Source organism: Schistocerca cancellata, chromosome 3 (genome assembly GCF_023864275.1).
Source record: "Schistocerca cancellata isolate TAMUIC-IGC-003103 chromosome 3, iqSchCanc2.1, whole genome shotgun sequence".
Lineage (NCBI taxonomy): Eukaryota > Metazoa > Arthropoda > Insecta > Orthoptera > Acrididae > Schistocerca > Schistocerca cancellata.
In genome coordinates, this window is record NC_064628.1 from 342,050,829 (window position 1) to 342,074,302 (window position 23,474).

At 44.4% G+C, this 23,474-nt stretch overlaps 1 protein-coding gene across 1 annotated transcript in view; it reads left to right on the forward strand.

The window, feature by feature from the left end:
* The window catches only part of LOC126176298 (uncharacterized), a 370,925-nt gene that overhangs the window by 68,787 nt on the left and 278,664 nt on the right, over positions 1-23,474 (forward strand). Inside the window, exon 4 of the mRNA XM_049923448.1 lies at positions 19,844-20,189. Coding sequence (XP_049779405.1) covers positions 19,844-20,189 — 346 coding nt within the window. The remainder of the gene's footprint in view (positions 1-19,843; positions 20,190-23,474) is intronic.

The following is a 23,474-nucleotide window of genomic DNA, read 5'->3' on the forward strand; positions in this document are numbered from 1 at the left end:
AAAAATAGAGAGATTCGAGTGCGCACGGAGGCTTTCCGGCAGTCGTTCTTCCCGCGAACCATGCGCGAGTGGAACTTGAAATGGAGGTAATGACAGTGGCACGTAAAGTGCCCTCCGCCACACACCGTTGGGTGGCTTGCGGAGTATAAATGTAGATGTAGATGTAGAAGAGATGGGCAGAGAGTGGGGGATGGAGGAGACGAGCAGAGAGAGAGGGGGTGGTGAAGATGGACTAATAGAAGATGGGAATAAACAGAACTCGGGCAATTATTGTGCCCAGTCACTTACTGCTGCATTCGCTGGAGCTCTCGGGAGTTTATTGTGTGGTATTTTTAGCATCGCGCCCGCAAACTTAGAGTGGCAGCGGTGGTCCTATAGATGGCGGCTGTGTGCCGTTTACGTGGTTCGCCTCTAATTAGCGTGTCCGCGCGTCTGCCGGCGCATCAGGTGTCAGCCCTGTCGCTGCACGAGGACCACTCTGAGGCGCAAAAGGGCCCCTCTTCCTCTCTACCTGCCTCCCTGCAAGGGCCGGCTGGGCCGCCGCCTTTGCTGGTCGCGCGGCCATTAGCCAAATTAAAAATTGCTAATTTTGCTGCTGCTGCTGCTGCGGCGGCGGCGGCAGGGGGCTGTCCTGTTCCACATCTGCGGAGAGAACGAACGCTCGCCAGCGGCAGCCGAACAAAGCGCTGGCGGCCACAATGGGGCGGCCGCCCGTCCTGGGCTGGGCGGGGATAATGAGCGAGAGCGCCGATCGCCCCCCCCCCCCAACTCCCCCCTACTCTCTCTCTGACTGCCGCTTCCTCTTCCCTCCACCATCCACCTTGTTTCATCCTTTCCGCTCTCTTCCGTCGCGCTCGACACAGGAACACGGGACAGATTCCAGAGCTAGCGCTTGTGGGGCGCGGGGGAATAAATGAGGGAATAAATCGCGCGTGCACTCATTCCGCCGTAATTTTTAAAACAAACGGGTTGTTCCCGGAAAGTTTGTGCGCTTCTCAAAGGTGCTTTCTGCGTCAGTGAAAAGACTTTGGAAAGCTAAATGTCGACAACTAAACTAAGACACACTCCGCGAAGAAAGAATATTTTTGTGCTTACACAGGGTGCTTCACAACCGACGCTCTGTTTCGAGTCATTTGCTATACAAACACTTTTAAGGGGAATTTGCAAGGTTTATGCTTCCAGTGTTAAATAAGCCAACTGTATGTATCTTTGTCTTTGGAACCAATGAGGAAAATACTATGTTTTGCGTTTCGTGAAATGCAACGTTTTGCATTTCTGCACATTTAAAGCATGATCTTTGCATCATTTTCAAATCTTACTAAAATCTGGCAAAAGATTTCTGTAGAATTTTTCCGATAGTACATCACTGCAGACAAGTGCATCACCAAAACCTCTTAGGTAGCTAATAATGTTATCTATTAGGTCATTGCCACGCGTGATTAGCCGAGCGGTCTAGGGCGCTGCAGTCATGGATTGTGCGGCTGGTCCCGGCGGAGGTTCGAGTCCTCCCTCGGGCGTGGGTGTGTGTGTTTATCCGTAGGATAATTTAGGTTAAGTAATGTATAAGCTTAGGGACTGAGGACCTTAGCAGTTAAATCCTATAGGATTTCATATACATCCGTGTTATTTACTTTGACTGAAGCAGACTTAAAGAAATTCAGTGAACCAACGACATTAATTTATTAAAATATGCAACATTTTACATTAAATGGTTGTACATGCAAACACATAACTTCATACCCATTCAAACTACTGCCATAATTCAGCTTCATAGGTATAATAAATTATAATAAAGCAACAAAAATTCCTGGCAGATTAACACTGTGTGCCGGACCCAGACTCCGGACCTTTGCTTTTCACGGACAAGTACTCTACCGACTGAGCTAACCAAGCACAGTTCACGACCCCTCCCCACAGCTTTACTTCTGCCAGTAACTTCCTTGTCTCCTACTTTCAAAAAAAAAAATGTTCAAATGTGTGTGAAACCTTATGGGACTTAACTGCCAAGGTCAACAGTCCCTAAGCTTACACACTACTTAACCTAAATTATCCTAAGGACAAACACCCATGCCCGAGGGAGGACTCGAACCTCCGCCGGAACCAGCCGCACAGTCCATGACTGAAGCGCCTTAAACCGCTCGGCTAATCCCGCGCGGCCTCCTACCTTCAAAAATTCACAGAGGTTCTCCTGTGGAACTTGCAGGATTAGCACTCCTGCAAGAAAGGATAATAAAGCGGCTCACAAAATTGCAGGCGACTAGCACGCATAATTTTGCAGATACTGGAACGTTAACTGTAAAAAAGACCATTTTGAAATAACCTAGTCAAAAGCTGAAAATGATAAATATTTACTCATATTATTAAATGAAGGCTCAAAAGCAGCCAGCAGCATAATCAGAATCTTCTTCGTCGTCCCCTCTTTCTCTAAAAGCATCTTCCTTCGTGCTGACCTTGCTTCTTTCGTGTTGAACTCGGCTGAGCACTGTGACTTGCCAAGTCTTAATGAGTGAAAAAGTTACAACCTCTTTACAGTATGACAGCCAGCATTGATGTTCATATACGTTATCACTCATTCATCCCACGTTTGCAGCATTAAATAATAACACAGAATCACTGACTCCCCATTTCAGAGAATTTAACATCTTTCGTCGCGAATTATTCATTGGGATTCTGAGTGTAGATAATGGTCATACCAACACAGACACGGCCTACAAGTGAACAACTATTTGTCAGTGTGTACTTTAGTGATCGTAAAAAATACACAATGATTACTATTTTCAGCGAAATCAAATCGCCATATTCAAATCATTTGTATAGACAAAAGTTTACAGGGTCAATTCATTTCATCGACTGTTAACGTTAACTGCACACAACAATTTGTGTCTAATTAATGTGAACAGTCGACGAAATGGATTGGCCCTGTAAAAGTTTTTTTTTTTCTATACAAACTTACGTTTCTTAAAAGAGTCTTGCTCTTCTAGGCATGCTTATAGTCTGTCAAACTGAACCACAGCCCTTAGAAAGACACCACTCCACATGAAAGTCACATATTTTCGTAAGAAACGAAGCTAAGCGACAGACATATTGTAAACAGCAAGGTAACCAACACTAAGCGCTGCGTATCTCCTGTCGATATTTAAAAAACCTCTGCCTTCTAGTGGAGCAGTTTCAGAGGTATCCATATACAAAGAGATGCCTCTCCAAAATCAGGTAGCTTCACAGATAAGCGATTAATGTAGTAAAAACAAAATTAAAATACTCCAATCGTCATACAGAGCGAAATTATGTAGGCCTACATTTTACACAGTAAACATGACTTATTTTGAAGAATACCAAAAATTTCAGAGTTTGCTTGCAAATTCCAATTAAATGCTATTAGAATAATAAAATAGTTTTATGGGAAGTTATTGTTCGGCAGAGACTATGTTCATGCACTGTATTTTATTCTCAGCTGTTCCCCATTTCAACCACATCTCCATTTTCAGCACGGAGGAAACTAGTAAAATAGTTTTAATTTGTTATTCTTTTTTCGTTAGGTATTGCCATTGATTGTGATCCGTCAACATACTTTTTTTTTAATTTCAAATACATTTACAATCTCCTTAATATTTGCAGCCAGTCTTCCTCATTTACAAGTTCATCTTGTGAAAATCTTCTTTCGTCTTCACCAAATAACGTTTTTCATAATTGACACCATGTGTAGGAATCGTGATCTCTTTTGTTATAATAAATAAACAGACGCTGTCTGGATCACAACTTTTATTACCGACTACGGGTTTCAGTCTGAGCTGCCGATCATCTTCAGGTTTAACGCCACGAAGCACAGTTTGTCAACAATAATGACCGTGTTGATTTACTTATTAGAACAAACAGGTCTCACCTAATTGTTTTTCACGTCTTCTCCGCTCTACAAAAGAAATGATTATTACATTATTATCGTAATTATAAATTTTGTAAAAATTACATCGTTTCCACCGGGATTTATTTTAAAACTGAATTTTGTTCAGCACCATCAGATCCTTATGAGCGTGCGCCCATTGTCAAGTATACAGCAGATTTTGATACATAATCCTCGTGAGCAGTATAAGGCACAAATTGCACGCCATGCACAGTAACACATCGCACGGACGTCAATGGACACGACCTCGAAATACGTATCCACGAATCATATATACACACGTGTCTGGAATTGTGCCGCATGTGTCTACGTGCCGTGGAACTGCATACAGATAGATATAAACTGCTGTTCATTAAAATTACAACTACATGAAGACCGCATTCAGCAAATGACAGACTGGTAAGAAGTGAACGAGGTTCTTGGATGTGCAAATGGTTAGGATTGAGAGTGACCACACGCTCGAAACCATGCAATAGTGCCGACTAAAGTACTCATTTGGAATAAAAGGTTTGTGGGAACGATGTCATTCTCTAAAATTATCGGTGCTGTGTGGCCGAACCTGAAGAAGTTAGTGCAAATCTTTGGTTCCGAGTCGTTTGCATTTACCGGAGCGTTGTATCGTACAATGCCAGCAGGTTCGCTTAAAGTTCACATTTAGTTATCAAATGTTATCGGCTATCTGTGTGCACTGGCTGAAGTAATCACGCTTGAAGTCAAACTTTCTTTGTAAAGATGTTTTAATTGTACTGGATTTCATAACACTGTTCTTATTGTACCCGACCTTACTGGTACGTCAGTGAAGGGATGATGGGAAGTAACCCAGTGTAGAATGTGGCAGTGGAGTGAGGATTTTCGGAAGATGATGGCTTCTATGGCAGTAGAAGCACTCTTAGAAACTTGTGTGTTTTTGAGTGGAGTATAACTAATACCACGCAGAATATATCCATAGGCAGTAAATACCGGGTGGTGATAATGTAAGTCCAGCTACTCAAGGAGGTCCAGTATGCGCTGTAATTATCTTACAGCAGCGAAACTTGCTAATGCTTTAATGTGGAACCGATATACTTTGGAAAAAAATATAGATCCAATTTTGCCACCAGTTGCAAATCTGGTACTGTGCACGGTATGTATCGTCGACTGAAAGGTTTCAATAGAGGCCCGATGCCATTAAACGGTTTAAATAGATAACAATGAAATTAGAAAATGCGGCCGAGTTTGGGGTGGCATCTCGAAGAGGAAGGCGTCCTATACCGGTGGTAGTTATTGATAGGTTGCTGTTGCCCTAACTGACCATGCAACACGTGCCCCGGGTCGTGCTAAAGCAGTGTCGCGAGAACTGTCCGTTCCATGATCAACACTATGGAAATTATTTCGGTCTATTTTACACTGGTACCCGCCGAACGGTGCAGCAACTCAAACCTCATGATCCGCAGGAACGTTCTGAATTTTCTCTTCGATTTCTGGCACGAATCGAAATTAATGACAAGTGGGCAGGCAACTGATGTGGCACATTTTGTACTACACAGTACAGTGAATACACAGCACTACCGGATTTTGGGTATTGTTAAACAGCGTATTGTGCACAAAGAGCCATTTCACTCGCAGTATGTGAATGTGTGATGTGGATTCACAAGCACCTTTATTCTCGGTCCGTTCTTCTTTGAAGAGAATACACCCGTAGTGCCTGTCAGGTGTACCGACACGTCTGCACATTATCGAGACCTCCTTGTACAACATGAGATTCCTGCTTTGGAAGAACGCAACTGTATGGAAACCATTGATTTCATGCAAGATAGAGCAACACCTCATGTAGCTCACCTCGTAAGAGATACACACTACTGGCCATTAAAATTGCTACACCGCGAAGATGACGTGCTGCAGACCGAAATTTAACCGACAGGAAGAAGATGCTCTGATATGCAAATGATTACCTTTTCAGAGCATTCACACAACGTTGGCGCCGTTGGCGACACCTACAACGTGCTGACTTGAGGAAAGTTTCCAACCGATTTCTCATACACAAATGGCAGTTGACTGGCGTTGCCTGGTGAAACGTTGTTGTGATGCCTCGTGTAAGGAGGAGAAATGCGTACAATCATGTTTCCGACTTTGATAAAGGTCGGATTGTAGCCTATCTCGATTGCGGTTTATCGTATCGCGACATTGCTGTTCGCGTTGGTCCAGATCCAATGACTGTTAGCAGAATATGGAATCGGTAGGTTCAGGAGGGTATTATGGAACGCCGTGCTGGATCCAAACGGCCTCGTATAACTAGCAGTCGAGATGACAGCCATCTTATCCACATGGCTGTAACGGATCGTGCAGCCACGTCTCGATACCTGAGTCAACAGACGGGGACGTTTGCAAGACAACAACCATCTGCTCAAACAGTTCGACAACGTTTGCAGCAGCATGGACTATCAGCTCGGAAACCATGGCTGCGGTTACCCTTGACGCTGCATCACAGACAGGAGCGCGTGCGATGGCGTACTCAACGACGAACCTGGGTGCACGAATGGCAAAACGTCATTTTTTCGGATGAATACAGGTTCTGTGTACAGCATCATGATGGTCGCATCCGTGTTTGGCGACATCGTGGTGAACGCACATTGGTAGCGTGTATTCGTCATCGCCATACTGGCGTATCACCGTGCGTGATGGTATGGTGTGCCATTGGTTACACGTCTCGGTCACCTCTTGTTCGCATTGACGGCACTTTGAACAGTGTACGTTACATTTCAGATGTGTTACGACCCGTGGCTCTACCCTTCATTCGATCCCTGAGAAACACTGCATTTCAGCAAGATAATGCACTACTGCATGTTGCAGGTCCTGTACGGGCCTTTCTGGATACAGAAAATGTTCGACTGCTGCCCTAGCCAGCGCATTCTCCAGATCCCTCACCAATTGAAAACGTCTGGTCAATGGTGGCCGAGCAACTGGCTCGTCACAATACGCCAGTCACTACTCTTGATGAACTGTAGGCAGCTGTACTTGTACACGCCATCCAAGCTCTGTTTGACTCAATGCCCAGGCGTATCAAATCAAAGCCGTTATTACGAGCAGAGGTGGTTGTTCTGGGTACTGATTTCTCAGGATCTATGCACCTTATTGCGTGAAAATGTAGTCACATGTCAGTTCTAGTATAATATATCTGTCCAATGAATACCACTTGATCATCTGCATTTCTTCTTGGTGTAGCAGTTTTAATGGTCAGTAGTGTACGTAATGCAACCTTGACCGAACGAGTTATCTCCAGAGGTTTTTCAGAAGCATGGCTGGCAAGATCCATGTGAATTGTGGCTCTGGGGATATCTATAAGAATGCATTCACCACTTACACGTTCGGTTTGTAGCTGATTTGAAGGCCAGTATACAAGAACTCGTTGCTCGGATTCCACCGGAATTGCTGCTAGCAGTTGTTGATCACCTCGTTTTACGGATGCAGCATCCCGCCGACGTCTCCAGTGTTCATACAGAACAAATTTTGTAATCGACGGTTAATAATAATATCCACGTTATGCCTTTCTCACTTGTTTGATCTTTCCTGACCGCGACCCGTACTTAATCCGTTAAATGTAGAAACATTTTTATACGATTTTCTTGCATTCACAACGCCAGATTTGCACCCGGTGGCCAACATTGGAAATAATTTTTTTCAGCGTAAATCGGTTCCGCATTAACGCATTAGAATATCTACCAAGTTTTGCTACCATATGATAATTCCCACACTGGGCTTCTATGACTATCTGCACTTTAATTTCAACAACATAGTACACAGAGGTAAGTTTTCGCTGATTTAAAGCCAACATTTTGGAGAATTTTCTGACGTACGCAAGTAATTTTTATGGTTTATAGCTGCTGAACTATGACACCGCGTTTTTTCTTAAAGGAACTTACTTAGTCTGTGTCGTTGGAAAGGACATACGAAGAGGACGTTAACAACTCAATATGTGCGGAACTTGACCAAGCAACAACAAGATCAGCGCCGCCAATTACATTCCCGCCATTAGCAGAAGAGGTCACACAAACGACGTTCCTACAGTACCAAATGTGAGCGAACTCATATCAAGGATCCAAAATCTTTATCTCGAGCGTAAAGCGATTCCTGACAGACAGTGCTGCGTGTTGAATTTCATGTTGAGTTATTGCACCACAGATACCTGTTATACAGCACTTCATGTCCTCTGGAATCGTCGGCGTTTCCTTGTAGGCTGCTTATTTAAATTCTCCTTTAATTCTCCCCACAGATAAAAGCCCAAAGGTGTGAAATACATTGAGCGTGTCGGCCATTTTGTGTTTCGCAAACAACCAAATCAACGATCTCCGTTCTGTTCAGATGGTCTGTAATTATTTGCGCGAAACGGGAGCCGACATCCGTCAAGTTGGTACCAGAAGGATGGCCAGTGGGATGTTTTCCAGTAAAAGAGGCAGCATATGTCTTAAGACTTGTAGATACCTGTGATCATTTAGAGTCCCATCAATAAAATATGGACCAATGAGGTGCTTCTTAAAAAGCCTGCAGCGCACGTTGTATAGACCAAAGTCGCTGTTTATCCACTTCTCTAACCGGCGTGGTGTTTCAGGTGATCACATCTGCATGTTATGATGATTGATTTGCCCATAGGTTGTAACGAAGCTCCACCAGTAAACAAAATTTGCAGAGAAAGACATCTTCAATGTGAACTTTTAGCGGGTACCATTCAGAGAATTGAGAGTGAGGCAGCTGCACAAGGGAGGGATCTATCGGCAATCATTTGAATGGCAACCTAAAACTTTTAGTTCCGATAACGAGCCTAAAATTCATGTAGACGATACAGTCTTGTGCAACTAGTTGAATGTTTTTCAAACGCTCTGAGTATGCTCTGACATATATTCTAGTATTATGCAAGTCACATAATTTCTGCACTGCAATGAATAAACATTTGTGTACAATAATCATATAAGGGTAGCTAATAAGTGTTCGGGTATTTTGCAGATGAGTGTGTTTCGTTATGTTCCAGCTTGGAACTTCGATAACTGATAGTTTTTTCAGTGTTTGAAATTTTTAAAACTTTGGCTTCAGTTTTGTAGAAGAACTTGCTATATAGAATGTTTCACATCAGCGCACACTCCGCTGCAGAGTGAAAATCTCATTCTGGAAACAACCCCCAGGCTGTGGCTAAGCCGTGTCTCCGCAATATCCTTTCTTTCAGGAGTGCTAGTTCTGCAAGGTTCGCAGGAGAGATTCTGTAAAGTCTGGAAGGTAGGAGACGAGTTACTGGCAGAAGTAAAGCTGTGAGCGCGGGGCGTGAGTCGTGCTTGGGTAGCTCAGATGTAGAGCACTTGCCCGCGAAAGGCAAAGGTCCCGAGTTCGAGTCTCGGTCCGGCACGCAGTTTTAATATGCCAGGAAGTTTCATATCAGCACACACTCCGCTGCAGAGTGAAAATTTCATTCTGGTATCCAATTCTTGCTTGACCTTGCACACAACTCGTAAGGGACGGGTCTAGCCTTGCAAAATTTCGGAATTGTATGAGGTTTGGAGCTGATATGCACCTGATAATCTTTAGAGCTTCATGAAGCGCCACAAAAAGCTTGGCTGTACTCTTTAAAAGAGTTGGACACTCCATTTATGTGTATTTGATTGCCTGCGTCCTGGACGGTGAACTCTAATTGGTCAAAATGATCGTCCCATCATATTGGCAGTAAGTGGAAACTTTGTCACAAGCAGCGTTGCTTGCACCACCTTGTGCTGATACTAAGCAGTTAGTATACGACGGCCGTTTATTAGGATCGGTTGATCATTGTAGCTTGTTAGCACACCCTGAAATTTATTAAATGAGCTTTCCAACTTTTCATAGCGGTGGTTTGGTTTTATAGTTCTGCCACTGGAGTTTACTGGAAACTGATCGAGAGTCCATTCTGCTTCTTCTGCTCAAATACCTGAATGACGGATGAAAGTTCTTAGAGAGTAAGGTTGTTTAATCTAATGAGGTTCTTCAGTAGGCTTGCGTCAGGCGCATGGACTATCAGCATGCCCCTTACTACTGTATAAGCATACGAAAGATTACGTTCACGATATTGACATTCGAATTTACAGCCTCTGCTTGCACCTTGAAACATGCTGACCGTCACCGTTAAAGTCTAATCGGGTTTCTTTATAAGGTTTGTAGAACTTGTAGCGTGCTGTTGCTACGACAATTTGACTTTCAGAATATTCCGACAATTCGTCTATAAGCTTCGTATAACCTAATGCACTTGCTTCCTTGTCTGGAAACAACAAGAAAAAGGATACAAGGATACAAGAAGCTGTAATTCTTCCTAAAAAAATTATTATTTAAGTAACCAGTTTTGAAGCTTCATTAGCCTCACATTCAGGCCGCCTGTGTGAAAAACGATTGGAGAGAACCAAACATTGGCGCATATAGAATAGGTACTGTAATTGAACTGGATACCGTTGATTGTACTTAATCGACGTGTGCAGTTTAAATGCACGACAATAAGCCACAGTCCTGCATCCACATCAGTATGGAGGATTTGCAAAAATTAAATAAACCATAAACGTTAGCTCCAACTTTAGATAGCAAAAAGGTTCTGTGCATGACGTTACCTATTGTTCTGTGCCCCGTGAAGCGTTCCTCCATCCAGGCGATGTAATTTGTCCATTTTTTCTTCATCCAATCAAACGGATGGAGCACCGGCGGTGTCCACATGTCTTTCTCTTGCCGGTGACCCTGTTGTTCTGTCTTTGCAGCCGCTTTGCCTGCAAGTGACAAATAGACTGAGAAAAGGTGCAATATTTGTACCATAAGGTCAGTTATTTGCGTCATTTGAAGCTGTATTGCACACAGATTATTTCTTATCTATGATTACTGGAAACAAGAGATTAGACAGTGTACTTTGTGACAGGTTAGAGAGAAGATTCAAAGGAAAACAGCAAATGAAAATTGTTCAGCCATCGCGTCCAAAACCACTTAGTTGTCACTACAACACATAAGTTGTTTTAATTGGACCAAGTCTGAACCTCATAATCACCAAAACTTAGGCCTGGGCTTGCCCGTAGAGGTCTGATATTCTCTTCGTCAGTTTCTGCTATGTATCCGGACAGCCACTGAGGTGCCACTGATGTCAGTGTAACTGGGGATCTACTCCCAACTTCACACCACGCACGCATTCTAAAAAATATAACCACTGAAACAATTATTACAGTTCAAGGTTCCAAAGATGCACTTTTATTAAAAAAACGCTAATACTCAACTTCAAGATCGGTAACAGTAAAGTCAATGCCTAAGTCCAATTACACAATACAATACAGTCGCTATTCTGTTGTAAACACTGTTGAAGAGTGTTAGTTCTTCTTCGGTCAGATGCACGGTGGCGCTGGAGCTGTAGTGGCTACTGCTGAGGAACATCCGGGGCTGTTGGATAGCTCTGTCGGACTCTCCGCTGAATAACACACACTTCCAGCTGAGCCATCGAATGGAATGCTGACGTAATAGTTTCGCCTGTCGTATATGTAGTACCGGCCACCTGCCGTGGCTGAAGGGTAGTCTACGTGACAGGGGTTGCGACTCGGGGTCCCAACAACATTAACCATCAAACCCTGTGGCGGCACCCAATATCCTACCTAGTAATCCCCAATCCAGCTATCCTGCTGTGGCACTAAATCGATAACCCACTTTCCATGTAACTTCACGCCTCGTCTCCTAGAATTTCAACTAACTCCCACAACCTGAAGGTGAAACCCGTCTTGAGATATACCGCTCTTCCCAGCTCTTACACCATCCTTTCTCTTTCCTCCTCCTCTCTCAACGGCTTTTAGTCGCTACCTGGTGTTACGCAAGACCTCATAGTCGTGCCCATCATACCACCTACATCAAGAGCACTATCGTTTTAACGCACTATCAGCATCACGATTATCCCGTAGCAGCGTTATTAACATGTCCACTACCGGTAGCTCAGTGGCCAGCGCGACAGAATGTCAATCTTAAGCGCCCGGGTTCGATTCCCGGCTGGATCGGAGATTTTCTCCGCTCAGGGACTGGGTATTGTGCTGTCCTGATCATCATCATTTCATCCCCATCGACGCGCAAGTCGCCGATGTGGCGTCAAATCGAAAGACTTTCACTCGGCGAACGGTCTACCCGACGGGAGGCCCCAGTCACATGACATTACATTGCATTATTATCATCAGTGATCATATTTTAACTGTAATATAAAATCATCTAAAAAGTTTCAAAATCAACGAAACATTCCATCAAAGAGTATTTTCAAATTCATCATTTATTTGACGTGCTTTATATATATTTTACAACTTCTATTAAATATGAAAAACGTTAAACTGAAGACGGGTTTTATCCGGTCCCAGTTCAAACCTTCGTGGGGAATCGAAATGCAATTAAGAAAAAAGAGTACATTGTAAACACTGACAGAGGGTGACTTTGTAAAGTACGATTATGGTAACAAACAATGTAAACTAAATGGTACCATATTTACATATAAACAATATGGACTGGCCCACAGATTTATAAGCAAAGACTTGTTATGTACTAGTATGTATCATGTGTTATATGGTGGTTCCAGATTAAGCACTTGAAAATGGCACATCTCCGAAATCAGATGATACTAATACAATAAATGACTGTGATCTTAATACAGCCAATGTGAATATAGGGGTAGTCGTTTCATTACTCTGCACATTTATACTAAATGCGCAGCCTCACAGAAAAATTAAGCACCAAGGAGGAAACGAACACGGACGAGAGGATGATTACAGAACCGAGTCAAATTCACAAATAACTTAGCAATGTGAGTCCACTTATCATAAGACGTTGCACGCTATTTGGCTGGATGCATGCAGTGATAAATAATTGTATCGTCTTCTGAGACAATCTGGCCTACAACTGTTGAACATGGTACTTTATATCATGGATACTGATCCCATATTTTCTATCAGAGACAGATCTGGGGATCTTGCTGTTCACGGAAGGAGCTCAGCATCAAGAGGAGTGCTCGTAGAGACACTTGTGGACGAGCGTTGTCCTGGCGAAAAATGACAATATGATATTGTCGCATGACAGGTAACACATGAGGATGCAGGATATCCGTGACGTACCGTTGTGCTGTCAGGATTTCTTCCATCAGTACCAGCCGTGACTTAAAGTTATATCCAATGATTCCTCACACCCCGACGCCAAGAGTAACATCACTGTGCCTCTCCAAAACATGGTAAGAGTAGTGAGCAGTGGCGGGGTTGCTGGCGTCGCCTTTCGAATTCCTGGCGCTATTAGCTCTATTTGTCGTGCGATGAGTTTGAGGCCATTAAGATGTTCGATCGAGGCTGTCGATGAAGGACGGCGCGTATTGTAGCGTAGTGAGTTGGGGAGCGGTCACGGGGAGAGGAGGACTAAGGCGAGCACTTGCGCAAGCGTCTTGGGCACTGAGTCCGGCGAGCGGTTGCTGGGCACATTTGTGCGCCGATTTGAATACGTGGCTGACTTCGAGTGGCGTCTTCGTGCGTAGCCTGGCCAGCCAGCTCTGTGACGTGGCACACCGAGGAGAGAGCTGAAGCCAGCTTCGCTGTACTGAATTCTGTTGTAAACCAGAGGACTTGAGTTCGATTCTCACAGAGGGACATCACACGACAGATCGAGCTAGTGGCGCCAGGAATTAGAAAGGCGACGCCAGCAACCGCGCCACTTCTCAAGTAGGACCTCCTCCCGTTTCGCGGCCATACTCGCCGACGATGGTAATCCGGGGTAGTTCACAACCGCTGTTCATCGCTGAACGCAATGCGACGCCATTCATCAGCCGTCCATGCTTCCCAGCCACCGTACAATTCCACAATCAACTGTTGTGTTGCGGTGACTGTGGCACATGACAGGAGTTCTCTAAGCCTGCTGGTGCCAGTCTCTGACCAGTAGTGTGGGATGACACATGAGGTTGCAGGAAGTCTGCTACTTGTTCTTGGATGACAATCAGAGATTTGAAGGTGTCACCATGTGCTTGGTGCATAATAGGGCTATCCTACTTGTCCAAAAGCTTGTCGATGATTATGCCTGTCCACATGTTCCCATGAAATACAACATCAGGCCACTGTCACATCCGCATCAAATCTAGGCACTACGCGGTTCGACCAGACGGCGAAACGGAAACTCAAAATTAATCTCCTTTCAAACTCTGCCAGTTTCTGGTATCTACATCTACACCTACATACATACTCCACAAACCACCGTACTGTGCACGGCGCATGGTAGAAAAACGACTGTCTAAAAGCGTCCATACGAGCCCTAATTTCTCGCATCTTATCTTTGTGGTCCTTACGCGAAATATACGCTGGCGGCAACAGAATCATTCTGTAGTTGGCCTCAAATGCAGGTTCTCTAAATCTGCGCAATAGTCCCTTGTAGAAAGAGCATCGCCTTCCCTCCAGGGATTCCCATTTGAGTTCACGAAGCATCGTCGTAATAGCTACGCGCTGATCGAACCTATCAGTAACAAATATAGCAGCACGCCTCTTAATTGCCTGTAGTTCTTCGAAGTCTTCTTTTAATCCAACCTGGTGGGGATCCCAGACACTCTAACAGTACTCAACAATGGGTCGCACTATATACGACGTCTCCTCAATGGGTGAACTATACTTTCCCAAAATTCTCCCAATAAAACGAAGTCCAGCATTCGCCTTCCTTACTACCAATCTGACGTGCTCATTACATTTCATATAGCTTTCCAACGTTAGACCCAGGTATTTAATCGAAATGACTGCGTCAAACTTCACCCTACTAATGCTGCATAGGCTGCATTCGAGCGTTACAGGGCTGTTTTTACCATTCATCTGCATTAACTCACATTTTTCTATATTTAGAGCAAGCTGCCATCCATGACTCAAACTAGAAATCTTGTCAAAGTCATCTTGATCTTTCTACACTCACTCAACGACGACATCTTCCTTAAAGCATAGCGCTATCAGGAAACAACCTTAAGTTTCTGCCCACCCTATCCATCAGGTCATTTATGTACCTAGAGAATAAAACCGGTCTTACCACGCTTCCCTGGGGCACTCCCAAAGATACCCTCGCTGTCGAGGACCATGTACTAGGTTCTATTACTTAAAAAGTCTTCGAGTTACTCACATATCTGGGAACTTAAACTGTATGCTCGGATCTTCGTCAACAGTCTACAGTGGGGTATAATGTCTAATGCTTTCCGGAAATCTAGGAATATGAAATCTGCCTGTTGTCCTCCAACCATGGATTGAAGGATATCACATAAGAAAAGGGCAACGCTGACAGATCAGTCTGACACGAGTACGAGGGCTCTCTATGTCCTACACAGTCACTCAACATCTGAGGCTATTCACGCCCTTTATATAACGCGACAGGCCTGGTAATAACACTAAACGCGAACAAGACTAATGCATGCAGGTTGCCGTTATAGCTGTCACATAGAAGTGCAACTCTAATCATTTATATATCCGCCGGTGGGGTGTACATGAACCAAGTTACATTGACATCTGACTATGTCTTCAGCGCTCATCACTTCTCTTGTCAGGCACTGTATACTCTTATGTACCAATTGTCACTATAAACTGAACTTGGATTACCTGCGGTTAAAAACTATCGATTTCAGAGTACGTAAAAATAGGTAAATATAGTACTTACTGGGTGTCTCAAACCTTTTGGGTCAAACTGAAACAGGTGATAGTGGGTGCACAACCGATTATGTTGACACAGAGAATCAAAGGTGGGAAATGTATATTTATTGTGTTATGGACATACACAGCCTACAATTCGTAACAACAACATAGTTCATAGTAACTGTTCGAAGTGACGACTGTCAGTGCCAATGCATGCGTGGCAACAGTGCATGAGGTTCTGCTACACTCTCTCAAAGATCGCTGGTGTCTGTCGTATCAGGCAGCTTGGACCCCAGCAAGCAGGTCTTCATCCATTTCTACGGGCGATTCACACACCAACATCTTGACGTATCACCAGAGGAAGAAGTCCAGAGGTATGGGATCTGGCTGTCGAGGTGACTGTGGAACAGGACGACTCAATCCAACGATGAGGGTATATGTTGTTCAGGTGCTCTCAGACATTAACAGTGAAATGGGCTGGTGCACCATAGTGTTGAAACCACAGCCTTTCGTGGTCGATAAGGGGCACAGTCTCCAAGAACTGTGGCAACACATCTCGCTGGAACACAGCATAACGTTGACCACTCAAATGGGGAGGCAGAAAATAAGGTCCTATTAGCTATTCTTGGACAGTGCCCCATCATACGTTGACAGAGAATCGTTGCTGGTGGTCACCGATGTGGGTGGAGTGGAGATTGTCCTCGCTTCAGACACGACTGTTGCAGCCGTTGAGAACACCATCAAGAATGAATGAGGCCACATGTGTGAGCAATAAAAACTGTACGAAGCTCGGCCCTATAGCACTGCAGTGGATGATCTATTGACAGAACTGAACACAGGGATCAAAATCCGTTGGTCCCAGTGCTTGCATATATTCTTTATGACAGCGGTGTAATATCTGATCCACCAATACACTCCACATAGCATTCTCCATAACGTGTGCTTCATGGACAAGTAGACGGGCGCTTATTGTTTGTGGTCGGCCACACGATGCAACACCATTACCTGTGTTTGGAAGGAACCTTGGCTGGGGCGAACGACACCACCTATCGTAAGTTGATATCCACGGAAATAATTTCTTCCAATTAGGATGATGCCTGTTGGAAAAACGCTCGCTATACATTCACGCTGCTTTGCGGGCACCACATCCTGCTGCACCGTACATTAAATGCAAAAAAAAAATGGCTCTGAGCACTATGGGACTCAACATATTAGGTCATAAGTCCCCTAGAACTTAGAACTACTTAAATCTAACTAACCTAAGGACATCACACACACCCATGCCCGAGGCAGGATTCGAACCTGCGACCGTAGCAGTCCCGCGCATTAAATGCATGCCTGTCAACTCTAGTGATCAGTAACGTTCCATCTTTGACTCTGAAGTAACACATCTCACCATGGGCACATCACCAGATGTCTGATGCAATGGACAACTGCGTGCGGTACAACTTAATGCGCCGGTGCGATGCCTGCGGTCATCAGGTGACACAAGTGCTATGAGTTGTTTACACTATGTCTGTTTGGTGGTCAGGGTTGTGCGCTGTTTATCAATTAGTACTAGTTCCAATGCACAACAAACTCCTGGGATCCTGGAACCGCGCGACCGCTACGGTCGCAGGTTCGAATCCTGCCTGGGGCATATGTGTATGATGTGCTTAGGTTAGTTAGGTTTAAGTAGTTCTAGGGGCTGATAACCTCAGATGTTAAGTCCCATAGTGTTCAGAGCCATTTTGAACCACCTGGGATCTTTAAGAGAATGTGGCAGAACAACAAGTGTCGTTGCAATACGTACAATGAGACTGGCGGTCGTAGCTTTAAATAAATACAATGAGCTACCTTGGTGTTATGACGTGTACCTGTGTATGTCCATAACACAATAAATATGCATTTCCGACTACTGGTCCCCAATCTCAATATAATCGGTGGCGGATTACGGCAAGAAAGGAAGAATGAATGATTGTGGTGTTAATAACGATCTTCCTCCTTTACCTCCTCTGCATTACTGCAGAAGACGTGTCACTGAGCACATTTGTTCTGTGCATGCAGTACACGTGAGGCGCCTAGTTGTTTCCACTGCACTGTGTGGAATACGAAGGTTCTGTTATAGTTCACTAACCTGCTGTCTTCAAGTTGATGTCCCCAGCGCAGAAAACAACACGCAGGTTCTGTATCTTGAGGCTAAAACTGACTTTTAGTGAGGTTCAGTTCTGAAATAATGTATCACTTCTTTGGGATGCCACACGCGTATTTTAATATAGCTACTCGAGAAGACTACATGATCTTAATACAATACCTTCTGATACAGCAAAGTACATGATCAAACACAATTTTTACGGAAATGTATCTTTACACTATTTGTGGCACGTGTCTGTGCCTCATGACTACCGGAGTGAATCGTTTAATACTGAATACTGGCAAACACATCCTGCCACAGACAACATGACTGTATCTTGACTGCCTAATCCAGAGTGACGAACAGCCCGAAACACTTCGTGCGCCATACCAGAAAAGGGTGACCCGAAAGCTTCCGAAGTGCTTCGTCTGCTATTTCGTTAGTCTTTTGTTTTTGGTTTAAATTGTTTCAATAATTCTAAAATGACTGATTGATAGTGAGCTGTTGAGAGAGATTTGTATTAAAAAGTGAAGTCATTCCAATGAGTAGCTTCAGCCAATCACAGAGCACTAGCATTGTGCAGGCGGTCTTTCTCACGCGAATGGTACCGAATCTGACATCTGTCACAGGTACCTCACACCACATTTCGTCGTCTATATACCGGGTGATCAAAAAGTCAGTATAAATTTGAAAACTTAGTAAACCACGGAATAATGTAGATAGAGAGGTAAAAATTGACACACATGCATGGAATGACATGGTGTTTTATTAGAACCACCTCATATTGCTAGACGCGTGAAAGATCTCTTGCGCGCGTCGTTTGGTGATGATCGTGTGCTCAGCCGCCACTTTCGTCATGCTTGGCCTCCCAGGTCTCCAGACCTCAGTCCGAGCGATTATTGGCTTTTGGGTTACCTGAAGTCGCAAGTATATCGTGATCGACCGACATCTCTAGGGATGAAACTTCCTGGCAGATTAAAACTGTGTGCCGGACGGAGATTCGAGCTCGGGACCTTTGCCTTTCGCGGGAAAGTGCTCTACCAACTGAGCTACACAAGCACGACTCACGCCCCGTCCTCACAGCCTTACTTCTGCCAGTATCTCGTCTCCCAACTTCCAAACTTTACAGAAGCTCTCCTGCGAACCCTACAGAACTAGCACTCCTGTAAGAAAGGATATTGCAGAGACATGGCTTAGCCACAGCCTCGGGGATGTTTCCAGAATGAGATTTTCACTCTGCAGCGGAGTGTGCGCTGATATGAAACTTCCTGGCAGATTAAAACTGTGTGCCGGGCCGAGACTCGAACTCGGGACCTTTGCCTTTCGCGGGCAAGTGCTCTACCATCTGAGCTACCCAATCACGACTCACGCCCTGTCCTCACAGCTTTACATCCCTCAGACTGTGGCTAAGCCATGTCACCGCAATATCCTTTCTTTCAGGAGTGCTAGTTCTGCAGGGTTCACAGGATAGCTTCTGTAAAGTTTGGAAGGTGGGAGACGAGGTACTGGCAGAAGTAAAGCTGTGAGGACGGGGCGTGAGTCGTGATTGGGTAGCTTAGATGGTAGAGCACTTGCCCGCGAAAGGCAAAGGTCCCGCGTTCGAGTCTCGGTCCGGCACACAGTTTTAATCTGCCAGGAAGTTTCATATCAGCGTACACTCCGCTGCAGAGTGAAAATCTCACATCCGACGCCAATGCCTCACCATAACTCCGGACATGCTTTACAGTGCTGTTCACAACATTATTCCTCGACTACAGCTATTGTTGAGGAATGATGGTGGACATATGGAGCATTTCCTGTAAAGAACATCATCTCTGCTTTGTCTTACTTTGTTATGCTAATTATTGCTGTTCAGATCAGATGAAGCGCCATCTGTCGAACATTTTTTGAACTTTTGTATTTTTTTGGTTCTAATAAAACCCCATGTCATTCCAAGCATGTGTGTCAATTTGTACTTCTCTATCTACATTATTCCGTGATTTATTCAGTTTTCAAAGTTATACTGACTTTTTGATCACCCCGTACGTCTTGCATCTCCACTGCTCTGGGAACAACTTCTTGGAGCCTAATATGATGGCTGAGTAGGTCAGAAATATTACGAGATGCACTATTACCTGTTTCAGTTTGATCCAATAGGTTTGAGATACCACGTATAATGTAGTGTTGCGCCGTACGCTACAGAAGAATGACGAGCGATCGGTCTGCGTGTTTTCGCAGGCAAAGTTCCGCAGGATGGTGGAGGAGAACAAGCAGCTGGCGGCGCGCATCGACGGCGACCTGGCGGTGGCCCACGAGGAGGTGGCGGCGGTGCGCGGCGAGCTGCACGACGCGTCGCGACGCCTGGACGAGCACCTGGCCAAGGTGGCCGCGGGCGCCGGCGCCGACCCGAGCGCCGCCGAGGACAAGCCGACAACGGCCGAAGAGCCCGCCGGCATCCGGCCGCCCTCGCCCATCGCCGGAGCCGCCTCCGCCGCCGGCGACGCCTCCGCGACTGGCGGCGTCGGCGTAGGGACGGCGTCCGCCTCTACAGCCGTGACTTCTGCTGCCGCCACCGCCGCGTCAGGTACGGCCGCTTACCAGCATACTTGCAGTTACAGCTCGCCCAACGATACTCGCATTCGAACGACTTCGAGATTACCTGGTATACCGCAGAGCTCCGTAGAGTACCGAGCGTTGCTCGAACAATAACTAGACGTAGCTTCCTGCACATAGTCGCAGAGTGGCAAGCAGGAAGCCGAAAAGTAGTAAAATGGACCGTTATTTCTGTTTTGAACTGCAATTTCCTTCACCTTTAATATAAAGGCAGTAGAAGTACTTGACCCATACAGTGATCATTTCATTTCAACGTATTTATTTGCATCATACACTACTGACCATTAAAATTGCTACACCGCGAAAATGACGTGCTACAGACGCGAAATTTAACCGACAGGAAGAAGATGCTCTGATATGCAAATGATTAGCTTTTCAGAGCATTCACATAAGGTTTGCGCCGGTGGTGACACCTATAACGTCCTGACATGAGGAAAGTTTCCAACCGATTTCTCATACACAAACAGCAGTTGACCGGCGTTGCCTGGTGAAACGTTGTTGTGATGCCTCGTGTAAGGAGGAGAAATGCGTACCATCACGTTTCCGACTTTGATAAAGGTCGGATTGTAGCCTATCGTGATTGCGGTTTATCGTATCGCGACGTTGTTGCTCGCGTTGGTCGAGATCCAATGACTGTTAGCAGAATATAGAATCGGTGGGTTCAGGAGGGTAATACGGAACGCCGTGCTGGATCCCAATGGCCTCGTATCACTAGCAGTCGAGATGACAGGCATCTTACCTGCATGGCTGTAGCGGATCGTGCAGCCACGTCTCGAACCCTGAGTCAACAGATGGGGACGTTTGTAAGACAACAACCATCTGCACGAATAGTTCGACGACGTTTGCAGAAGTATCGACTATCAGCTCGGATACCATGGCTGCAGTTACCCTTGACGCTGCATCACCGACAGGAGCGCCTGCGATGGTGTACTCAACGACGAACCCAGGTGCACGAATGGCAAAACGTCTTTTTTTCGGATGAATCCAGTTTCTGATGGTTGCATGCGTCTTTGGCGACATCGCGGTGAACGCACATAGGAAGCGTGTATTCGTCATCGCCATACTGGCGTATCACCCGGCGTGATGGTATGGGCTGCCATTGGTTACACGTCTCGGTCACCTATTGTTCGCATTGACGGCACTTTGAACAGTGGGGGTTACATTTCAGATGTGTTACGACCCGTGGCTCTACCCTGCACTCGATCCCTGCGAAACCCTACATTTCAGCATGATACTGCACGGCCGTATGTCGGAGGCCCTGTACGGGCCTTTCTGGATACAGAAAATGTTCGACTGCTGCCCTGGCCAGCACATTCTCCAGATCTCTCACCAATTGAAAACGGATGGTCAAGGGTGGCCGAGCAACTGGCTCGTCACAATACGCCCGTCACTAGTCTTGATGAACTGTAGTATCGTGTTGAAGCTGCATGGGCAGCTGTGCCTGTACACGCCATCCAAGCTCTGTTTGAATCAATGCCCAGGCGTATCAAGGCCGTTATTACGGCCAGAGGTGGTTGTTCTGGGTACTGATTTCTCAGGATCTATGAACCCAAATTGCGTGAAAATGTAATCACATGACAGTTATAGTATAATATATTTGTCCAATGAATACCCGTTTATCATCGGCATTTCTTCTTGGTGTAACAATTTTAATGGCCAGTAGTGTAGATAAATCATTAAGAGAATTACAATCATAAATCAGATAATAATTTCTTTAAGAAACGCCATTCAGACAAACTTTACAAACTGCTTGTCATATAAAACCACAAATGATTTAATCTCTTTAAAAACAGTTAAAAACCCGCCACTCAGGCCAATTTTACAAACTGCTTGTTATATGAAACCACAAGCGAATTAATCTCTTTGCAAACATTTAAAAAAACCGCCACTCGGGCCAAGTAAATCATTTCAAATTAACTTTACATCAAATTACCAGGAAATCAATTACTATTTCCACATAGATTGAAAACCGCCCCTCCCGGGCGAGATATTACCAAACAACTTTAAAAGGTTATAGACAGTTTGATCAATAATAACCCAGTTGTTTCCCCATCAAAACTGATATACGCCACTAAGGCTGAATTGCATTGCAATTTTACAAAACGGTTTCAATTAAGACACATTCTTCTAGAAATCCCTCAAAATTCTTAAGGTGGGTAGGACGTCAAACGGGTCGACTTGGAGCAGGAGAGGCACCACGGGACATTTTAATTTCCACTGTCTATACTTTTACAAGTAAATTCATAAAACTTTGTCAGCATGACCAGGATGGATTCAGGATTCACACTCGTAGCAGCGGAAGTTCAAAAACATAACAAAATAATTTTTTTTACATGTGAAATTTCATCATTTTTTTCACTTTCTGTTGGCTGCATTTGTTGCTGTAGGTACACTTTTCTTCATAAGTAAGAAAGACTGTTTGATGAATTTTGCACAGCATACAAACCATACTTACAGGTGTCTGAAACTCTAGAATATATTTAATTTATGAAAAAATGAATGTTACGTTTTAAACTTTATGTTTAGAAAAAAATCAAATTTTGTAGTTAATTATCTCAATTTTTACCACAGTTTTTAATAGATTTGGAAAACGCTAGAGTTTCATACAACTGTAAGTATGGTTTGTATGATGTGCAAAATTCATCAAAGAATCTCTCTTACTTGTGAAGAAAAATGTACCGATAGCAACAAATGCAGCCAACAGTAAGTGAAAATATGATGGAATTTCGTAAGTTACCATGAAGCAGCAGCACTCCCTGGCGCACAATTCGACAACAGTGGTTTTCGATAGGAATCCTGACCCATACATATTCTCTACTCTCCGATAGTTGTCTACCGGTGTTTGTCCTTCGCCAACCGAGAAAAGAATAGCACCTCTTTAAAGTCAGTACCGCCATTAGACTGTTCATTTATAGTGTTACATTTACACATACACAATCATGATTTCGGCTTCAAAGTGCCATTATCAAGTTTTTTAAGTGTTATAAATTGCCTAAGATGGCATACTGTCGTATTAAAATACAATACGACAGTATGCCATATTAGGCAATTTATACCACTTAAAACACTTGATGGCACAATACGACAGTATGCCATCTTAGGCAATTTATAACACTTAAAACACTTGATAATGGCACTTTGAAGCCGAAATCATGATTGTGTAAGTGTAAATGTAACACTATAAATAAATAACAGTCTAATGGCGGTATTGACTGTAAAGAAATATATTATGACTGTGGCCCCGCATTATGAAAAT